Source organism: Ischnura elegans, chromosome 4, assembly GCF_921293095.1.
Source record: "Ischnura elegans chromosome 4, ioIscEleg1.1, whole genome shotgun sequence".
In the NCBI taxonomy this organism is placed as follows: Eukaryota; Metazoa; Arthropoda; class Insecta; order Odonata; family Coenagrionidae; genus Ischnura; species Ischnura elegans.
This window is the reverse complement of record NC_060249.1, coordinates 95,392,384-95,414,112: the sequence shown is the minus strand read 5'-3', so window position 1 is coordinate 95,414,112 and position 21,729 is coordinate 95,392,384. Positions and strand designations below refer to the sequence as shown.

The window sequence follows — 21,729 nt, the reverse complement described above, 5'->3', positions numbered from 1 at the left end:
TGGCTTCTAGGTAGCACTGTGTGTATTATCGCCATAGATATCGCAGCACCAGGCCGGATTGAAATGGGTGCCGTAGTGACCACTGCAGGCATTGACGGGCGCTGTGGTCACTATGGAACCGTGTTCTTGCCATGATTCGACTTGTTTGTAGACATCCATAGGGGCTTATTACGTAAGTCATAACTCCATAGCTATGGAGCTATAAGAGTTATGTTGGCTGCCATAGCTCAATTTGCGATTACAGTAGTCAAAATAACTCCGATAGGAGTTACGAACTGGAGCTATCCTTGGGCTGGAATAATGCAGGCTTCTGACCCGTCCTTATGATAACTCCAGCCCGATTTCCTTCGCTTCTCAACTGTCATTTGTTGATTTCTGCCGTCGGAAGGTCGGAATCTGAAGGATTTGGCAATTGATGGGCCAATAAACATATATTTGGGGAAGGATGATGAGGGTGTTTGCGGAGTATGTAAGAAGAAGGAGGCATCTGACATTAGAAATGAGACGAATAAGGGGTTCCCACAATCCGATCGAATTAGATGAAGACCATTTTCGAATGTTTCTCAGAGTGGCGAGAGACATTTTTCAATATCTCTGCCGGTCTCTGGGACCCACACTGAGGAAACGCAGAATATCTGGACTTAGCGTGGAAAAACAGATAAATATTATTAAAGAATTTTCATTATATCACTATGGGCGTCCGTAATGTTGAATCTTCTTATTCTGCGTCTGAGATATTCTGCGTTTCCTTAGTGTGGGTCCCAGAGACAGGTCCTTCCCCAATATATGTTTATTGGTCGATCCATTGCCAAATCCTTCAGATTCCGACGGCAGACATCAACAAATGACAGTTGAGAAGCGAAGGAAATCGGGCTGGAGTTATCATAAGGCATTTTTATTTTCATTATTGGTATTAAAAAAATGTGTCGGTGTGTGTGCAATTATATCTTTGTTCTGTGCAGGCATCTGCCAATCTCAGTAGCACATTTTTGTTAACTGTAAATGAAATATTAAGGTTTATCACCCAAAATTTTATTCATTGTTGCCTCCCCGTTTATTCCTTGGAATATGCCAAGGGCAAAGCTTCTGTGGTCACTCATAAAATTACCGAGCACCACGTACTGCTTCCTGCTCATTTTCTCCGACCTTTGCCGGTATCTAAAATTGTATTCATTGCCATAATAGCAACATGGGCAGAGAATAGGTTTGCATTCGACGATAAATGAATGACTGTATACAATGGATGACATATAACTGTATATGTATAAGCTTTAAAGTATAAACATTTCAACAATGTAGTTTATATTAATTATTTCACGTTAACTTACGAAATACAAGTTTGGGACTCCATTCCAAAATTCACCTTAAATCAGTCTGCTCAGAAACATTTACTATCAGATACCTAAGCTCCTATTGGTTGACTCATTTCTGGACATTTGCTTTCCGAATTTTCCATAGCCACTGTAGCTCCGCATTCTTACGGAGACTTCTCGTAACTCCTGCCGGCACGTAATAGGGTTGGAGCTGCAAATCAAAGCAAATCCGGGCGGAGTTACAGATAGCTCTAGCTCCGAGTCAAAGTTACGTAATAGGCCCCATAGAGACATGTGGTAATTTGAAAGCAAGGTGCCATGGACGGCGGCCAGCAAAAAGTCTACTATCTGAAATGGGCCGAACATGGCCACGGAAGATCGGAAATACCGCTTTCAGAGCCGACTTATCGCCGGTCGCCGTCCACAGTGCTTTGCTATGGATGTCTTCAGATGAGTTGAATCACACCGTTTACAGCATGGCGCGATTCAGGACATCACGGTGCCATCGACGGTCACTGTGGCCACCATGGCACCCATTTCAATCTGGCCTCATCTTCGGCATGAAATAGGCACGCTACATTGAAGCAGGTTTTAGACGAAATGACTTTTAGCTGGCTGCTGGTTACGGCACGGTGCCGTGAGATTCAGGCCGCTTTCAGACAAGACCACTCTTGCTCATTCTATGATATTAACTCAAGTTGAACAATTTCCTTCATTTGGTTTCATCAGAAATTTTGTACAGTCGAAATTGTGTTAAAAGTTATGTAAAATGCTTAATAAAAGTATATGCATTCCCAAACTTGTACATACCAAAAGATAATTAAACACCTAGAAAAGTGCAAAAATTGTAACAATATAATAACACCGCCAAGATTTTCTATAATACTGAAATCACAAGGTTTTACATTAGTTATTTTCTGAGCATTTCCTGATTCTTTTCCTACCTCTTGATCTTCATTCAGATTATTAATTTTCAGGTATCGCCAAGAAGTGAAACACATAGAATCAGCCATTGAAAACTTGGCTACAACTATCTTTAAAAAAGTAGATTGCATTGAGAGAGGAATTGAATCTCTCTTTAGTTTCCATCAGTTCTTGTATAAGCCAAGCATGAAAGCATTCTTTCAGAGAAAATATGCCGAGGTAAGTTCTCTCTTTTGTATTTTTCATATGTGAACCAAAGCCCTTCCACAGCTGAATGTTGCAATGGTTAATTAGGCAGTGAATTTATTGGCTCTACTGTGGAGCTTAGAAAAAGATGATCCAGTTCAACTGATTCAGGTGTGATGTGGTGGAAGTTGGACGTATTAAAATAAAAGGAAGTTGCACTTTTCCACAATTATTTGATGAGTACAATGCATCATCCAGTTTAGGAAACCGTTGTTGGAAGACAACGGTCATTTAATTCTAATGATACTCACATTACGTATAAGGCAATAAAGCACCCAGATTAAAAAATATATGCCTATCTTGATTACGAGCACGCAAGTTATAACTCCCTCACTTAATTAAGATTTAAATTTATTAATACTCTACTGATGCTTATATCTATGCCATCAATACACTTCTGACGCTTTAAACAGGCCTTTGGTCATATACAACCATCTCACCTATAGGATAATATTTCACCATCACTTTGGCATCCTCAACCAATTTTTTTACAAAATGATGTTACATATATATCTACATATATTCTTAATCCTCTCTTTGATATCTGGTGAGTAGGCTTTTTTTACAGCAGACTAATTGTTATTGAATGATGCAAACTTTCTACACAACATATCAATAGCACTCACTCAGAGCTATTTAGGACAGTTTTTTAGTTCACTTTGCAAGTTGCTCTAGAGGCTATAGAGGACTATGACTTTTTTTTTTACAGACAATTCAAGGCTTACATAATCTGACTCGAAAGTGGACTTGGCAACAAAGTCTTATTTTCCCCCTGCCTACGATATGTCACTGCACCTTTAGCAAACTTAATTATACAACCAGAACAAGGATCTTAGTCTTCTTTGCGTCTAGCCTAGTCATTTACGTAATGCACAGAGATAGAGGCCCTATTCAGCTGCTGTAAAATAGAAATATTTTCGTAATATGTATCTTCATTTTTATGCAGACAATGCATTTGTGTTTCTCAAAAATGAAAAGTTTAATCTACCTTTAATGTAATGGTAAACTTCCAACATCATTATCAACAGACACCAATCCTAAGATTGGTTTGATTCAGCCATCCACTCATTTCTCCTGTAGGCTAATCTGCTGATACCTATGGAAGAAATGCCAGGATGGCACTTCTTTTCTCTTTCATTATTTCTGTTAGAATCCCCTTCGTAAAACGGAAGTGATCGCATGTTAGCTGCATTCATGGGAGATCTGTGTTCCTGTTCTCCAAGCCTCGCAGTGCGCGATCGCGCTCTGTGATCACGGATACATGTCCTGCACCAGTTGCAACCTGGGCAACTTGTGCGAGACGCGACTACATGGCATGGTGCCTGACAGTGTAGTTTCTGACGTTGAGCAGTGGTTTTGAAGCGTTCGTGCAAACCTTTTTTCTGTATCTGTAATCACACAGCCACTGATGTGTGGTTTTCAAAACCAGGCCTTACATGGAGCATTAATGATATGAGTACTACCATGTTATCGCCGCTAAATTTTTAAATATCATTAAGTCCGCGAAGCACTCTAAAATAACAAAATACCTGCATAAATAATAACATTTTGTTTGTTATAGGTAAATTAAGAACATTACAAGACATTTAAGTGAAAGTTAGAGTTATTCGTGCTGTCTCTCCCCATCTTTAGCCCGAATAATCAGGATTGTACTGTAGTAATGAGGTGATTTTCCCTTGCCTTGCTCATTGCAGTACTACAGTCATTAAGGTAACTGTTACCATGCCTACAGTGATATCAGTGTCGCTGTACTGACCACTGTGGTCTCCACCTTCACTCACATGAAGAAGAGCTACCACCCATTCGTCCGAGTGTAAGGAAGCATAATTTTTGGTGGTCTTCTGTTGCCGAGTCACGGCTTTTTCACTGGTTACAGTATCATTTAAATGGCCAACCTTACCTTAGGATAGACCAATACCCCCTCTGAATTCTGTTGCTTTTTATCTACAACTGTTTATTCAACAAGTAAACTTTCTTTTATTGCAGTTATCCTCTATATCTAGAGGTTGACCTTGTATCCACAACTCAGTGGATGCACTTGGTGGCTTTAAGCTTAGCTGCAAGATCCTTCCATAAGATTCCAAATTCCAAAAAAATATTGTATAACTAATGTGAATATTTCAGGTGCTGCAAGTATTTAACAAGGAGATTATTAGCACGAAAACAGAGTTGGCTCATAGGAGAATGAAGAAGCACCCAAAACTTCCTCAGTTTGCTGGTGCTGCTTTTATTTTGAATTCAAAGATGGAGGTGTTGAAGCAGGAGTTTGATGTAAGTGAGTCCTTTAATGATGCCATATGTTTGGATCAATCTTCTCAGTTTTTGACATTGCCGCAATTACAATTTAGGAATAATGCTAGTTAAGTTTATTACGGAAATGTGTGGATATTGTAACTAATTTTGATGCATCATACTGAAAATTTACAAACGACAGCACCTTGATTTAAAGATACTGAATCAAGTTAAGAAGCCTTAATGTAAAGGTAATCAGATCAGACATGGAACTTGATCCATCCCCATACTGCATTTTTACTGTCCACTGTTTTGAGTCCGACATAGTGTCAACTTGAACTGAACTAAAACTTGAGTTTTGCTATTCGGTAAATATATAGCAGTATCAATCCAATTTCAATGCACTCAAGTTTTTTGGTTCCGCTTGTTAGTTTTTTCATTTTGATTCATTTTTGTAATAGATCTGGTCATTTTTTTACCAATGTCTTGCATATTATTTTTAGATATTTCTCCCTTTATTTTTATTTCAGATGTTGAATGGAACTCATTGGCTTCCAAGAGATGACATGGTGTATCTAATACGTGAAAATTATGAAAGTCTTATTACCCTGGTGAAAGATAGACAGAAAGAGATCTATGAAGAGTGGTATTCCTCTATTGATCATAATATTCCAATGAGATTAAATCGACCTATTATAGCTGTCTCTTCCACGAACCCTGGGAAGTTGGTTCCTAATTTTGATGGGTAGGTTTTTTGTTCTTTCATGTAAGTAGTTATCTCAGAAACTTATTGGTTACTTATCACTCTTGGTTCTTTGACCATCCTTGTCCAGCTGCCTCAGAAAGACTCTTCTTGCGAAATGTCATCATATCTATCAAGTAATGTCAAGAATTCCAGGAACATGTATAGGTTGTGTGCTATCGTTCCCATATTTACTTAGTCCCCGAAATGTTGCCTTAAGAGTTAAATCAAGTTTCTATCCTCGATTGGCTGTGTTTATCATAGCAGTTGAATATTCAACATGAGTTTGATTTACACTGCTCTGGAATAACTTCCAAAATGTTGTGAACTCCTTGTCAATTTGAAGATAGTTACCCCCTGTAATGCATCGTTTTCTGCCAGGTGGTACATTTCCAACTATTCTCTCAGTTCCTGAAAATACCTCATGGCTCTTGAGGTGGGTCTTCCATCAAGTATTATGATCTTCATCCACACAGCCAATGCCTGTGTTGGTGCTATGGATAGCCTAGCACAACCCCTTTTAATACCCCTTGTGAAGTTCTGTGGGATGGGGATTGTCTGAGGAAAGAAGTGTGGTCAGCATAACGAGTGGTGAAGGGGGCAGGAGAAAGAAGGGTGGGGAAAGGGCCTTCAGCTCTGCCTCAATCTACGTTTGGGGGCCATATTTTTTTATGACGCACTCAAGCTCCATCACCTTAGGGAGGGAGTGAATGGGAAATGCTGGGGAAGGAGGGGTTTGGGATGCGTAAGGTGGGTGTCAGCAAGATCAGCAGAAGGCCGCAGGAGGGAGTAAACAAAGACTTTGGAAAGAAAGATCTCTCGGCATGGGAGAACGGGAAGGCACGCGAGAAGAAAGTTCATGGTTAGAGTTAGAAGTGAGTCTTCATTAGGAGTAGCCTGAAAAATAAGTCTGTGGTAAATAGAGCCCAATACTTAAGATATTTAAGTTGTTTATTCAGGAAGGCTAATATATACACGAAAAGATATTACCCAAAAAAATTGTTATTTTTTTGCTTTTTTTCACCATGGTTTCTCACTTGCATAAATGGGAATTAAATTGGGTATGTAAATCATCAGCCAGATCAAAATATCTTAATGTTTGGAGGGCAGCGTATACTTCTTTTTATTAGGTGAAATTACTTCCTCACTTTCATCCTTGTCGTCACTGCTGTTATGACTAGTCCCAGCCACTGCTTCTTCCGACGTAGGTACCGGCATCGCATTGTCGCAAGCTTGGAGATCATCGTCTAGGGCAATATAATCGTTTGATGTTGCGTGCTTTGCTCCTGCTTTGTCCAAGTATTTTTCAAAATCATCTTTTAAGCCTCTAATCTCCTCTGCGATTTCATCCGCTGCAGCTTCCTGAAGGTATAACGTAATGAATCAACCATAGCCGTGATATTGTAGCAGTAGAATTTCTAGTAGGCTAGTTGTATCAATTACCAGCCTCGAGAACATCCTCATGATGCGCTATCAAATAGTCCGATTTCCAGCAATTTGCGATTGTAGTGGAGGAAATCAAGTACGTCTTTGAACTGTATTTCTGCAATGAAAAATAACAATTTTATTAACTTGGCCATTTTAGCAAAGTTAACAAAATCGTTATTTCTCATCGCAGAAACATGGTTTAGAGACGTACTTGAATGCCTGATTGGCAGGAGTGCAATGCAAACAATCATTTTTTGATGATGACATTGATTGATAGATTTTCAAAATGCAGTCAGAGCAGTCACTTTTGGGGAGGGAGGGCCCCCGCTCGGAGGGTCGAAGAGAGGGGCCAGCGAGGGTGAGCTTGTCGAGGAAAGGGTCTCAGATTAGGGACCCTTCGAAGTGCTTCGGCGAAAAGTAGTCAAGTAGTCTTCGAAGTACGTTCACAGCAGCCTACCTTGCAAATGTACCAGGTACATTCACAGCAGTGCAAAGGGTTAAGTAGGAGTGTACGAAGTACCGCACGAGTTTCCTGACATGTTAAAGTACGAAGTATTGTCGATGCGGTGTTTACGAATAGGCACGTAAATAGGGGCATTATGACAGTTGCAATATTTTTACTGAAATCCTACTTCCCTTAAATTCCCTCCGTGAGGTTTTAGGTGAACCTTTTCTCTCCAAAATTGCACTAATATTTATGATTTCACACTTTTGATGGACCACAGTCGGAAGTGCTGATTTTTTTGCTACTTATGCCGGCGTAACTAGTTTTATTGACAAATATTTCGCTGTAGTTCAATTACACGAATGCCATTTGCTCCTGGGGACCGAGCCGAGGTTCGTAATTTCAAAACATTTTGTATAATCAAAACTTTGTGTAATCGAACAGAGCTATGTATTTAGCATAGGTTTTTCGCCGGGACCGCAATACCACTTCGTCTAATCGAAAACTTCGTAAAACCCTGCTTCGTAAAATCGAGAGTTTACTGTATTAGCTTTCATACATGATCTGTTTTGTTTAGCAGAAGAAGCAAGGGTAAATTAATTTCTAATAAACTCCAAACCTCTGTTAATATACAGTAAAACTTCGATTTTACGCACTTTAATTTTACATATAGTCTCGTTTTTACACAGCGACACTCAAGTCCGGCCGGAAAGCATAGGAAATTGCAATGGTGAAACTTCGATTTTACATCTTTTCTTGATTTTACGCAGTTTTTCGATTTTGCGCAGCATTACCCCAGCCCCAAAGAGGTCGCTAATCTTGATTTTACGCAGTTGTCTTTCGGCTTGTTTTGAAAATCCGATTGGAGCAATATGAAGTTAGGTTATTATTTCGTCTCAATGACTTGCAAAAATGAATACAGGAATGATTGAAATGACGTTGTGCTGTTGAGCGCGAAACTAAAAACATATGCGAATCTAATTATTGCTTCCCCATGCGCCCTCTCAGTAATATTTCAGGCTCCTTTACGAATGTGAATGTCGCTCTTAGTTCAAATTCGCCATAGAAATATATCAAAACCTAAAACACACGGCAATCGCCGTGTATGCGTAACTACTTTTGACTAAGACAGATGATCGCCGGAGATCATAGTGATTTTGTGACGAAACCATGCAATGTATATTGCCAGTTCGGTGAATAAAAAATTATTATTACAGTGGAACTTGGTTAGTACGTTCCTCCTTAGTACGTTTTCCTCCTTAGTACGACGATTTCTCTCGGTCCCGGTACCATCGGAACAAAATACAGGTAAAAGTATTTGGTTAGTACGTTTGAAAAAATTGCGCTTTCCTGGTTAGTACGCTCAATTGCTAGCCGTGACGCAACCCGCAATTCGTTCTCCAGTATATTCTTAAGGGTCGTAAAGCTCCGAATTCATGATTTAATTTATTATTACTAGCCATTAAAATTCTTGCATTCATTCCACATATCTTTCTTCGACCGTGATTTATCCAAATGCATTTTTCAATTGTTATGACGCGATGAATAATAAAATATGGCCATTTATCAGGAATGTCTGACTATGCAAAACTGCAGCCAATGAGAAGCCGCAATTTTCCCCACCCCGAGCTCCTCACCTTCTGTTGCCTCTGGAGTGCCCACTGCGCACAAATTTTACGAGTGGGCAATTGATGCTATTGCACGAGTTATCATGATGAAGAAATGAGTCTTATCCAATTCCCTCTTTATCTAAAGCAGTACTGCACGACGTCAATGCTACGTGGTACGTGCGTATTTGACTACTGCTGTGGGAGCAGACGATGCTCTGGATCTCCACGCGAAGCTTAGCTTAAAAATTAGAGATGTGCGAATAGTATCCGCGAATACTCGAATACCTCGAATAATAGAAAGTATTCGATATTCGAGATCTCGAATAGTTATGCCAAAGGTACCGTCTCGAATACCTCGAATACTATGAATTTCACGTCATACACTATCGCTCGCATGTCGTTGGTAGTTGACTCGGAAAAATGAGAACTCTAGTCGTCTAGTGCATGCAGCGCCGTTTTAAGCAAGCTGACGAAATTCATCAAATTCACGGGTTCGAGCGGTGAAAAGAGTTCGACGTGGGGAACCGAAATTGATCGGATGAAAAAAATCCGAAATTCCCAGGTGTCCCTTATCAGGAGAACCTCAGTTCCGTGGGATAGCAACATTGGCGCATTTCCCACGATCCGCTATCCCCATCCATTCAGCGTTCGCCCCATCCCCTCAATCGATTTCCTCTTCCCCGAAAACAAAAAAAGGTCCCGGCTCGTGCAGGGATCGTATTACGAAGACCTCAGCTTTGAAAAAATATCAAGTTACCGGAAAATAATAGAATCTTGTTTCACCCTTCCCTCTTTCTCCCCACTGACCATTTTCCCGCATCCATCTTTTGATAAAATGAGAGGAGGTGTTTGCCGTGTGTCCTTTGTGGCTAATAATGACAGGCACTTATTTTGAATCTTCCCCAGGAGATGAAACTACCATAGGGAGGAACTCAGTGCCGTGGGATAGTGACATTGGCGCATTTCCCACGATCTGCTATTCCCCTCCATTCAGCATTCGCCTCACCCACTCTTGACGATTTCCTCTTCTCCGAAATCAAACAAAAGATCCCAGCTCGCGCAGGGATTGTATTACAAAAACCTTAGCTTCAAAAAATATCAAGTTACGCGAGAAAAATAAAAACGTGTCTCGCACCCACCCCCTTTTCTCACCCACTGACCTTTTTCTACCTACCTGCTTCGAATTTCCCCCTTTCTCGAGGTCAACTGCTGCATGAGTCATCTACTAGCCCGAAAGGTGTCTAACAATGACTTTCGGCAATTGTTATTACACCTTTATTGGATTGAAATATTAGTAATGTGCGCGTAATTTAAAAAAGAATAAGACCAAACACGACATATTTCTGACTTTATTTAAGCATTTTGCGCAGGAAAATAAATACCGGGAAGAAGAAGAAATACGACGGAGGCGTAATGCTCAAATAGGGTGGTTTCCTATTATTTTTTATTGCCTAAATCGAAATATTAATACTCCTAAAGTACGTATTTAACGCTTTTAGAGTTTTATAAGACGATATCTATTTTTCGCGATTAAATTAAAAGTGAAAATTTTCAAGCGCACGAAAACGCGACGGGTAAGTATGAATGCCGGGAAAAACTCCGCGTGACGTCGTTCTGCTTCCCGCTGCCGCAAGTGAGGTGACCTTGGGGCGAGGCTCTGAGCGCTATTACGACGCAGGATGCTAGCAGGTAGCCGAGTACCATGCTAGCTGGTAGCGCTTGGCTTAAATAAGGTTTATTAATACCTTATCAAACAGACTGTGTGATTATTAAGACATGTCTCCCTGAGCTCTGTACCTCATGCATGCATTGGTAACCTCAGACGATGTAAAACTCTGATCCTCTCGTGTAAAAACTAAGTCCCTGTGATGTCACGTGGAGTGGCATCGCATAGGCGCCAATCTGGCCTTTTTCAAATGAGGTAAAATTGAACATTGCCATTAGTCTAAACCGGTATTTCTAGAACGAAATAATTTGTATATTATGAATACACTACTGGTGGGTAACGAATCACAATCAATACCTTTCGTTTTCTTTAATGAATGAAACTACCCTATTGTTTACATAAAATTAAAATATTCCATTAATCAGCTAAATTCCTGTTTGAATCCTTTAAAGGCAATCACAATTACTCGCCAAAATCTTGGGTTTCCTGCTGCATAGGCGACCTAGTCAAACATTTTCACATTCATCGTTTAGTATTCGAGGTATTCGAAATTCGAGGTATTCGAATATTCGAGCAATGATTTAATATTCGAATTCGATATTCGAATTCGAGAAATCTACTATTCGACCCATCCCTATTAAAAATACTTGATCTCGGCACGAAAGCAGACGACATCAAACAAATTTTAAAAGTAAATTTCAACTGTTTAATATAAAATCTTGTAATTACCTCGTAATCTAATAATCTTGCGTGTTATTATTCGATATATCGATCGCTATAACAATCGATATGGCTTTATTCCAAAAGCGCGAATGTGTACGGCTGTTGCCGTAATTTAAGGTTAATATAATTTTGTCCAACTTTTATGATGTTTAAAAACAACCCGTTCACATACTCAGGGTTGTTTTTATATTCTCCGAGTATGCTGTGACAAAAAAGAAATGACTTATCTGTACTTGTCCTCTTTCTATAAATACATATAGGATAAATCACGGGAGAAAGACGCCGTTTTCATGTAATTGTCTTCGGGATATCTATGAAACATTGTGATTTTTTATTCACATGGTATTGTTTTTCAATGTAGTGCCCATTTTCTTTATTTTAATAATAATAATAATAATAATAATAATAACCTACACGATTTTATATACTGCGGAGCAGCCACAGCTGTTTTGTGCAATGGTGGCAGGATTGTCCCGAATAGCAGTAATGGCAACAATGGGGAGGAGCCAAGACCGCCGATGGTCAATGGAGAACGCATTTGGCGCAAACCAAAATGGAAAGTCCGATTAGAACGGAAAGTGGATGCCTTAAGACAAGACCTTGCACGTTTAATCCAGTTTTCGACTGGTAATCCAAGTACATCATTAAAAAAAAAAGTTGAGAAGGCATTCATAAAATACCGTTCCCACACTCAATACGACAAGCCCAATGAAAATATAAAAGAAATTATTGACACCCTCAAGCAAAAACTTGCAGCCACAAAAATGAGACTCAACAGATATAATAAATGCACAAGAAGAAAACAACAGAATTCCCAATTTGAAAATAATCAACGAAATTTTTACAGAACATTGGGCAATAACAAACAGAAGAAAACTATTTCTTGTGAAAATAAAAACCAAAGTAATTCTAACTCTCAGGAAGTGGAGAAATTTTGGTCAAATATTTGGTCGAATGATACATCCCATAATGGAAATGCGCCTTGGATGAGAAATGAAAGAACAGCAGCGGAAAACATAGAAACTATGCTTCCCCCCATTATTACAATGGAAATTCTGGAAAAAATTCTTAGCCGAACCCATAACTGGAAAAGTCCAGGAAGTGATAATATACACAACTTTTGGTACAAAAAATTCACCAGCTGCCATAAGCATCTACTGAAATATATAAACGAATTTTTGAAGTTTCCGGAAAATATTCCAGTTTTTTTAATGGAAGGTAAAACATATTTATTGCCAAAAGAAGTCGCATGTAACTATCCATCAAAATATAGACCGATAACTTGTCTACAAACATTTTATAAAATTTTCACCTCTTGCATAACAGAAGTCATCAACAACCATATAGATGAGAACCACATTTTTACGGAAGAGCAAAAGGGGTGTCGCAGAGGAAGCAAAGGTTGCAAGGAACAGTTGATAATTGATTCAATTATTCTTAAACAAATACAAGAAAAGAATAGGAACCTACACAGTTGCTACATAGATTACAAAAAAGCTTTTGACTCTGTTCCCCATTCCTGGCTTATTGAAGTACTAAACATCTATAAAATTCACCCAGAAGTTATTAAATGTCTCCATACTGTGATGAAAAAATGGAGCACCATCTTGCACATAAAAACTGACGAGGGTCTTTTGCAGACGAATAATATCAAAATCAAACGGGGAATATTTCAAGGTGACTCTTTGAGTGCGTTATGGTTCTGCCTTGCGCTAAACCCTCTATCAAACCTCCTGAATAATACTCAATATGGAGTCAAAATAAAAGGAAAAGAACCAGGATGCCACACTCTATCGCATCTCTTCTATATGGACGATCTCAAGCTATATGCAGGATCTAATAATAATCTAAATCAATTAGTCCGTTTAACTGAAATATTTTCTAAGGATATAAACATGGAATTTGGAATAGATAAATGTAGAACTATCACAATATTCCGAGGTAAAGTACAAAGGAATGATATTCCACTACTGGATGGGCAAATAATAGAGGCCATGGATGAGGGAGATACCTATAAATACCTAGGATTCCAACAAGCAAGACGACTAGACCACTCTACGATAAAGCAAAAACTTTCGACTGAATTCCAAAATAGAATCAAGAAACTTGTTCGCACGGAATTGAACAGCAGAAACCTCACTAATTCAATTAATACCTTTGCCATCCCTCTCCTGACATACTCCTTTGGTATAATCAAATGGTCACAAACAGATCTAGACGACCTACAAAGAAAAATTCGATCCCAAATGACGGAGAAAAATATGCTCCATAAAAGCTCAAATATAGAGAGGAGCACGCTGCCCAGAAAATTTGGTGGAAGGGGTATCGTAGACATCAAGAATCAGCACAACTCACAACTTTCTCAGTTACGGAAATATTTTTTCAGCAAGAAATCTACCTCGGATCTCCTGAGAACTATCTGTGACGCAGACAATAAATACACACCGTTAAACCTATCTGACGAAAGTATGCAAGTTAGTGAAACCACTGTTACTATAGACAGTAAAATGTCAATATGGAAAGCTAAATCCCTTCACGGAAGACACCCTCATGCCCTGGAGGCCCCTGAAATCGATAAAGATGCATCGCACGCATGGCTCAGGCATGGGCAACTCTTCCCAGAAACAGAAGGATTTATGATCGCAATACAAGACCAGGTGGTGAAAACAAAAAATTATGAAAAATATATAATTAAAAACCCAAATTTGTTGGATGACAGATGCAGAAAATGTGATAATGCCTCTGAGACGATACAGCACATCACAAGTGGATGCACTAACTTATCTCAAAAAGACTACCTACACCGTCACAATCAAATATGCAACATCATACACCAGAAATTAGCTCTGAAGTATAAACTCATAGAAAATGGAGTTCCTTATTATAAGTACACACCTAAAACCATCCTTGAAAACGACCACTGTAAGATTTATTATGACCGTTCAATTATTACCGATAAAACAGTCCATAGCAATAGACCTGATCTAGTAGTACAAGATAAAACTCACAATGAAACGTACTTGATAGACATTACCGTACCTAATTCGCATAATATCACTACAGCCTACACCAGCAAAATGGAAAAGTATGAAGAACTTAAAAATGAAATCAAGAGATTGTGGAAATCAGATAAAGTACACATAATACCCATCATTATCTCCGCCACAGGAGTAGTGCCTCATTCACTCCATCAAGGTCTTCAAACTATTGGACTGCCGAAAAACTTGTTTATTACCATACAAAAAGCAGCAATTTTAAATACTTGCCGGATTGTCAGAAAATTTTTCAAAACAGAGTAAAGAGACGAGAGTACTTGGTGATACCCGTACCTCGCCTACAACCAGCAAAAATGCTGTGAAAACATAAAAAAATATATAATAATAATTTGTCTTTATTATACAAGCGAATTTAGGACAGAGTTGTCCTCTCTTACAATTAACTTGTTAGACATTCACAAACATCCATGCCCTGGATGGTAGTCAAGCCACCCAGGCGGGATTCGAACCCGCGACCTCTAGGTTGGCAGTCGGGGACGTTACCCCGGCGCCACCGAGGCCGGCGTGGCGGTGGCGCCGGGGTTTTAAAGGTGAAAAGAGTTCAGGAAGGCGATCCTACGAGAACTACCGATAGTAATTGTAATTATGACGACTTTTCCATAGATTGCAATAACCCCGACAGCTATTTTTTACTTTCCTCGTTAGCACGTTTTCCTGGTTAGTACGTTCATTTCTTGTGGTCCCTTCAGAAACGTACTAAACAGGTTCCACTGTATTATTAGATATTAACATTATCACCTTTCATTTATTATTCGACTTATTGAGCGATGCTGTTACATATTTATTGTAATTACAGTAGATGGTCGTTAATCCGGAATTATGAACTACGGAATGTCTATCCCTAGCAGAAGGTTTTCTAGAATTTTGCCAAAGCTATGTTTTCCGTCGCGCCAGCGAAATATAACGGCAAAATGAGTTGTTAAAAATCCTTTCGTGCTTAAATTTTGGCTTCCAAGGTGATCCAAAAAAGATAGTTGTACTTCTAGTATAGATGTAAGTAGATGGTGATTGAACACAATAGTAAAAGCAGCATGCATTGTCTCATTCCGCTGGCTAACCCCACATCTGCGGGACGAATGGAGGCGAGGGAAAGTTGCTTGTGCGGCGCACTTATCAGAACTGACTCAACTTGTATCTAATTGTCAGTGGGTTTTAATGAAACATGGTTGGAACTTGAATAGCTATTAGCTTAACTCTGCTAGGTGGCAAGCGTTTATTTTTAAGGGAATGGGAGTTTATGAACTATATGCCCTCGGAGAATAACTCGCTTCGTCAATCGTCATGTAATCATTTAAGTAAAATTCTAGACATGAATGATAAGACAGTCACTTTAAACTCAGGAATGGCTTAGTACCATAAAATCGAAATACAAAAAGTGTGCGGTGTTGTTATCAGATATGGGGAAGCAAAATATTATGTGAAGATGAGTCACACGGCTTGTGAGTCGAAGGTCCCGGCACTGAATTTGCGGAAGAATGCCGGCAAAGAAGCTATACCCGGTAGATTCAATCTACTAATGCTAAGATTTCATGGGAAAATGCTTTTTTGATGTGTAAATATTAAATAAAGTGGGAAAATGGTCCGGACTATTAATAATTATTTTTATTCATCACTGGCGGCATGACGGTAATTGGGCGGTTATTTAAGTAGCTCACTTAAAAAAAGTGATCTAAACACCGGAAAAACCTGAATTTCCGAATATCCCGGGTCCTGTGTGCTCCGTATTATCTATGGTATGCTATTTGGAAGGAGGTAACCGACAGGGGGGACAGGAGCCCTATGTTGGCATTAGCCAGGTTGTAATGATAAGCTCAAAAGGGACCAGGACTTAACGTCCCATCTGATAGACAGAGTGGTGCACTGGAAGTGCCCTCCACATGACACTCAAGTAGGGATAGGGCCATCTCTGATAAGTTTCTGCTACTGCCAGGACTTGAACCCAGGCCCACAGGGTGTAAAGCCTTTGTGATGTATTAGCGAAATTTCGCTCCCCGTTAATGGGTTTGGATGACTATCCTCAGATATCTCATTTCTTCAATCTCCAATCTTTGTTTGTGTGCAGGTGGTTAAACGGATGCTTTAATGAGAATATTTTTGAAAATTAGCCTCTCTGCGAGCATTTAGTATCACCATTCCGAAATTTCTCCTAGGTAGCAGAAGTAATCTTAGTGCCAGAAATGCTAGCAATTCAACCATGGGAAACATTCTTCAGGAATGCAATGCTGTTTCTCTTAAGGTAACACGTCATCGGTGGTGTTGCTGTGAGGAAATAAGATTATTAGGCTTCATTTTCTTGCCTCCAAATGAGTAATTGAATCCGGAAACATATCTGATGCAATTGAAAAGGATTTCATACTCTTTTACCATGAAACCTCATATATGAGACTTTTTCTGGTTCTGGTTCTGGCTTAAATCAGAACTATAAAAAAGTGTATGACTAAGCTTTCTAAAAATAATGAGCAAATGTTATCCTGAAAACTATACTCCTCAATACCAACTCTTGATTTTACACACTTTGATTTTACACATTGCCCATATTTCGGTCCCTCCAACTGCGTAAAATCAAAGTTTTACTGTATAGTCATTAATAGACATGAAATTTTCTTACTAAATTTCTATCAAAGTTATGCAATAAATCTTAGAGAATTGCATTTAAGAAAAAACAGTTTTCCTATCGTCACATAGGACATTGATAAATTGATTCATTCTGGTTTTAGAAACCCATCAACTGTTATGATGAGCAAACAATTGGAAAACAGTTGCTCTCTCCTCTCACTTCATTAAACCTTAATAATAAAAAAATGGGAGACTACATTTGTTGGCTAACTGCGCAGTTAAAGCATGCTTTGCATGTAAGAAATTTTTTTCATGTCTCTTCTCAAGAATCGGGTGGCGAGTCTATTTGCTACAATTTGATGTAAAATTAATCATTCTTATTTACATAATCATTCTTTTGTCCAGGTATTTGAGAAGACTTGCAACGGAAATTAGGTATTGGAAAATGTTAAAATTTGATGTTCCTCCTACCCTTAAGACTTTTTATGAAAAAAGCAGTACATACTACCTTCTATACAATCGTGTGTATGCTTTTACCCGGGATTACAATTTTTTATGCAATGGTAAGAAGCTGATTGGTACGGAATTGTTATTCATTAACCTACTATGTATTATCTGTAAGTAAACTTACCCTCTGTGTTTGACAGTACTTTCAGATTCTGAGCTTGTACTTTTCAAGGAATTAGTACTATTGGTAGACGACAAAATAAATCCTGCTTTGACTACAGTTACCTGGTTAACACCAAAACTTGAGAAGTTTGTAGATGAATGCTGCCAGCACTCCTATTATGTAAGAGCATATTATTTAATTTTTAAATTTTTTTATGTTGTATAATCATCGTGCATGAGTTGCAATACCATTTTAAGTTATGGTGTTGGGCTGCTTTTCTGGATAAGCGTTGCAAAAAATAGCATATGCTATTCTGCGGGTCATTATTGCAACGACCCCGTATTCTGTATGACGTGTAGTAATAATTTTGTTCGGAATAGCATCATGCTATTTCTTGCGCAAGCTATTTGGAAGCTCCGCCCTTTCCCGTATGAAAAACTTTCTGAACAGTTTGCGCAACCAATGAGGGAGAAGATATTTTATATATTTTTCTGTATTTTATGGAATATTGACTTGCAATTACAACTAATTGCTTCATTTGCATTTAAAAATTATATTAAACCGTGGATTTATATAATACGCTTTGAAAATCTCGTTTGGGAAATCAGCTGATTGTTGTTGTTTTTATACTATCACAATGGCTTCGACAGGTGGGTTAGGTCATAATTTTACTGTTATAATGATGATTTATCGGGCATAAATATTGAATCATTTACCTATATCCGATCGGTCCTTTATCGTGAGATATATGTTATGCGAAATGATCATTGAAAGCTAAATATGTTTGATTTTCTTCGTAATTGTCTTAGGCTTCGAAGTCTGTCTGTTCGTTGCATGTCAAAATAAATATGTACCAACTTTTATTGCTTTGATCGTGACGATATAGCTTTACTGTGTGGACTAGAAGCTTTCATTTTTAATACTAACTTTATATTATATCACTCCCCAATTTCAGTATTCAATCTCTGTTTAGGAACTGAAGTAGGTGGCAACGTCACAGCTGTGCTTTCATGTATTACGATGGAATAGTATCGATATTTCAGCTGCAGATTTGAAAAAAGCAGAGGGAGGTGATGGTGAATTTGAGGATGATGGATCAGCTGTGAAAAAGTGAATCTAGCAATAGTGAATCGTGTGGAAAGTGCTGTTGTGTCAGTTATCATTGTTTTCGTATCAGCTGATTTTAATGTGTCCACTGAAATTTTTTATAGACCCTGAACTGTGCCGATATACTGAAAATTAATTGTGTGAATAACTTGCTTGGCTATAGAGGAAACAATTTGTATTGAATGCCACATGATATATATTGCGTTTATGATGTACATGAATATTCCATTAAACGTTTGTGGTGAATCATATTTGTTCGGAAACTTTATTGGTGTTCGGAGAAATCCTTTGTTTTCAAGCAAGTAATGCAAGTCGACTGCCCCTGTTATAATTTAGTAAATTTTAAGTTTTAATTGTAGAAGGTAGCGAATAGTGGGGAAAATAATTTCGACTCGTTGCATGTATTTGTATATACTGTCCAATTGAGGAAATGAACGGCTGATCAAAGTATATGGTAATATATGGTTTTCATTGAAAGCTATAACTATTATTATATTTGGCGAGTTAGTGTGTTAACACAAGCATGAAATTTTTCAAGAATCGACCTCATAGCCTACATTGAGGATATTTTTAGTAGCAAGTCAAGTGATGAAATAAAATTATGAGTGGTAAATATGAATAAAACACGGAAAATTTGGGCTAATCGTTGTGATTCTTTGCATTAATTGTTATTGTTTTCGTACTGTCGATGAAGCAAGCTTGTGCTTCATATATTAAGCTCGAATGTTAATTTCTAACCAATTCACCTGACTAGTTAAATATTCATCACTTATGCTACTATTATTTAATTAAAATAAAGCAGATATCATTTTATTTTTGGCTATTATTCCATTTTTCAATACTTGATTATGTTACTTTAACCTCAGCAAAACAATTCGACATCGCAATGCGCACGTTTTCAGGGTTGCAATACCGAATAGCTCGGCCTCGAAGACCGCGTAATATTATAGCAAGCCTACCGGTTGCAATTCGCCGTTCAGAATAGTGAATTGCTACGGGCCTATGCTATTCTGAGAATTACGTCTTCCGGTGTAGTAAAAACACGAATTGCAACCGTTCTGAATACCAAATAGCATAGGCGTTGCAATACGCTATATTATAGCAACATCGGTTGCAATAACGGAGAATAGCATAATGCTATTCCATCCAGAATAGCAGCCTTGGTGTTGTTTTACTCTGCACCTCTAGCTCTATGTCTACATGTTATTCATGCATTGAAGGATCTTTGATTTAAGACATGATTATCTGTGCATTAAAGGGAATATTTTGCATTGTGCATGTTACGCTACCATATAGAAATGATGCCAAATATTTTTTAACCAATTTTATGGGTAGGTTGTTATTATTTTTGAGGCAAATTTGTATTTTCATTGTAAAAATACATAAAAATAGAGACAGGTGTAATAAATTAAAATTGCTGATTCAATTCTCTATTTATACTGCTAATTGTAGCCTCTGACTAGATTTTTATGTTTTTCATTCATGCCTGAAGGCTTCCCCACCATTACCATAGGTAATCAGTGCTGGAGTTGTGCATTCACCTGTTAAAATGGGCCATCCCAGACTGCCATTCCTGTTTGCTCTCCAATTGCTCATCCTTTCCCTCTATTGTTGCTCCATCCTTTCGCATGCCACAGCTGCATTTTCTCATCTCCTTTCACATGCCCCATAAGGCTGCTGAGGGCTTGTTTGTAGTTGGTAGCTCACCCACTGTGATTCAGGGACCCCCTCTTCTCTAAAAAGCATTACTTATTGCTTGGAGGTATCAGGAATTCATATTTCTTGGATTGCAAATAATTGTGAATTGTAGAAGTTATATTTATTCTATAGAAATCCTAACAAATTTTACGTACTTCCTTTTCGCTTGAGTAAAGAAAGTATGTTAGGGTACAAATGTATCGCATAAGAAAGTATGAGCGATGCTATGGTCTACTCCGATTACTCCGAAAACACCTCCGTAGTGGAGGACGGTCTGATGCCGCAGCTGAAAAAAAGTTACTTGGCATCCACGGTAATACTATAGTGGCTGACTGCTACGTATAAAAAAGCTGAAACTCTTAGGCAAAGGTATTAGAATGACTTTAAAAATGATATTACAACATGAGTTTCAAGATAGCACCTTCTGCTGGCAGATTTCTAAACTTACTGGACTCTACAGCTCTGTAACCAAACTACTCCACTCGACTCGACATTCGTAATACTACTTGAATCACTTGAGTCGAATACCAACTACTCGACTCGAATTTTTGAGTACTCGCACATCCCTAATAAATGCCTCCTTTGATAATGTCTTTCCTGATAATCTCTTCCTGATATCCTTAGTGTTGTATCCACTACACTCAAAGTTTCAATCACATGGATAATGTGGAAGGGGATTTTAGAGAATAGCCATAAGCCTTCCAGGTGACCTGTGAATGCCTGTAATATTCAAAAGTTCCCTACCATTTGCAAAGGTAGGAAATTTGGGTCCATGTAAATAAGAGGTTCTGCTGTAGCTCAAATTTATATTTTGCCCTTAATACTTTCAGGTCTAAAATGGTTATAATTAATTTGTGTATCTTTATTCCCATTATTGAAGCTTAGGGATGCAATCAAGGAGTACAAAATGATTCACTTGAAAATTAGAGAATACTGCAATAACATAGGATCAGTTATGTTGGTGACTGTGAAGAAGGATCATAAGTATTCCTATAATGAACTTATCATTGAGCAAGCTAATCATAGGTGAGAGAAAAACCCTACTTTGTTGATAATCATTGACAGCCTTTTCCACTGTAATAATGTTATTAATTCCGACTTGTGGATACTGATGACTAAAAATGATGAACAATGTGGACTTGAGATTTCAACACCTCTTCTCTTGTTCAGTAAACCCAGATTGAAATTTTCTTTGGAAGATGGCTTGGTGGTGTAACACTTAGTATGCATGACCAGCAATTGGGATATTTGGGTTTAAATCGAGGCTAAGTCAAATGATTTTTTCCACGGCAAATGGTTTATCTCCCTATTATACATAGATCTACAAAATCATGAAATTTGGGTTCCTTCGACTTCATAAATTAGAAGTTCAA

At 38.3% G+C, this 21,729-nt stretch overlaps 1 protein-coding gene across 1 annotated transcript in view; it reads left to right on the top strand.

The window, feature by feature from the left end:
- LOC124158195 (dynein axonemal heavy chain 2) overlaps nt 1-21,386 on the top strand; it is a 58,221-nt gene extending 36,835 nt beyond the window's left edge. Inside the window, exons 11-16 of the mRNA XM_046533383.1 lie at nt 2,291-2,456; nt 4,608-4,754; nt 5,246-5,460; nt 17,347-17,504; nt 17,589-17,731; nt 21,237-21,386. Coding sequence (XP_046389339.1) covers nt 2,291-2,456; nt 4,608-4,754; nt 5,246-5,460; nt 17,347-17,504; nt 17,589-17,731; nt 21,237-21,386 — 979 coding nt within the window. The remainder of the gene's footprint in view (nt 1-2,290; nt 2,457-4,607; nt 4,755-5,245; nt 5,461-17,346; nt 17,505-17,588; nt 17,732-21,236) is intronic.
- The last annotated feature ends 343 nt before the right edge of the window (nt 21,387-21,729 follow it).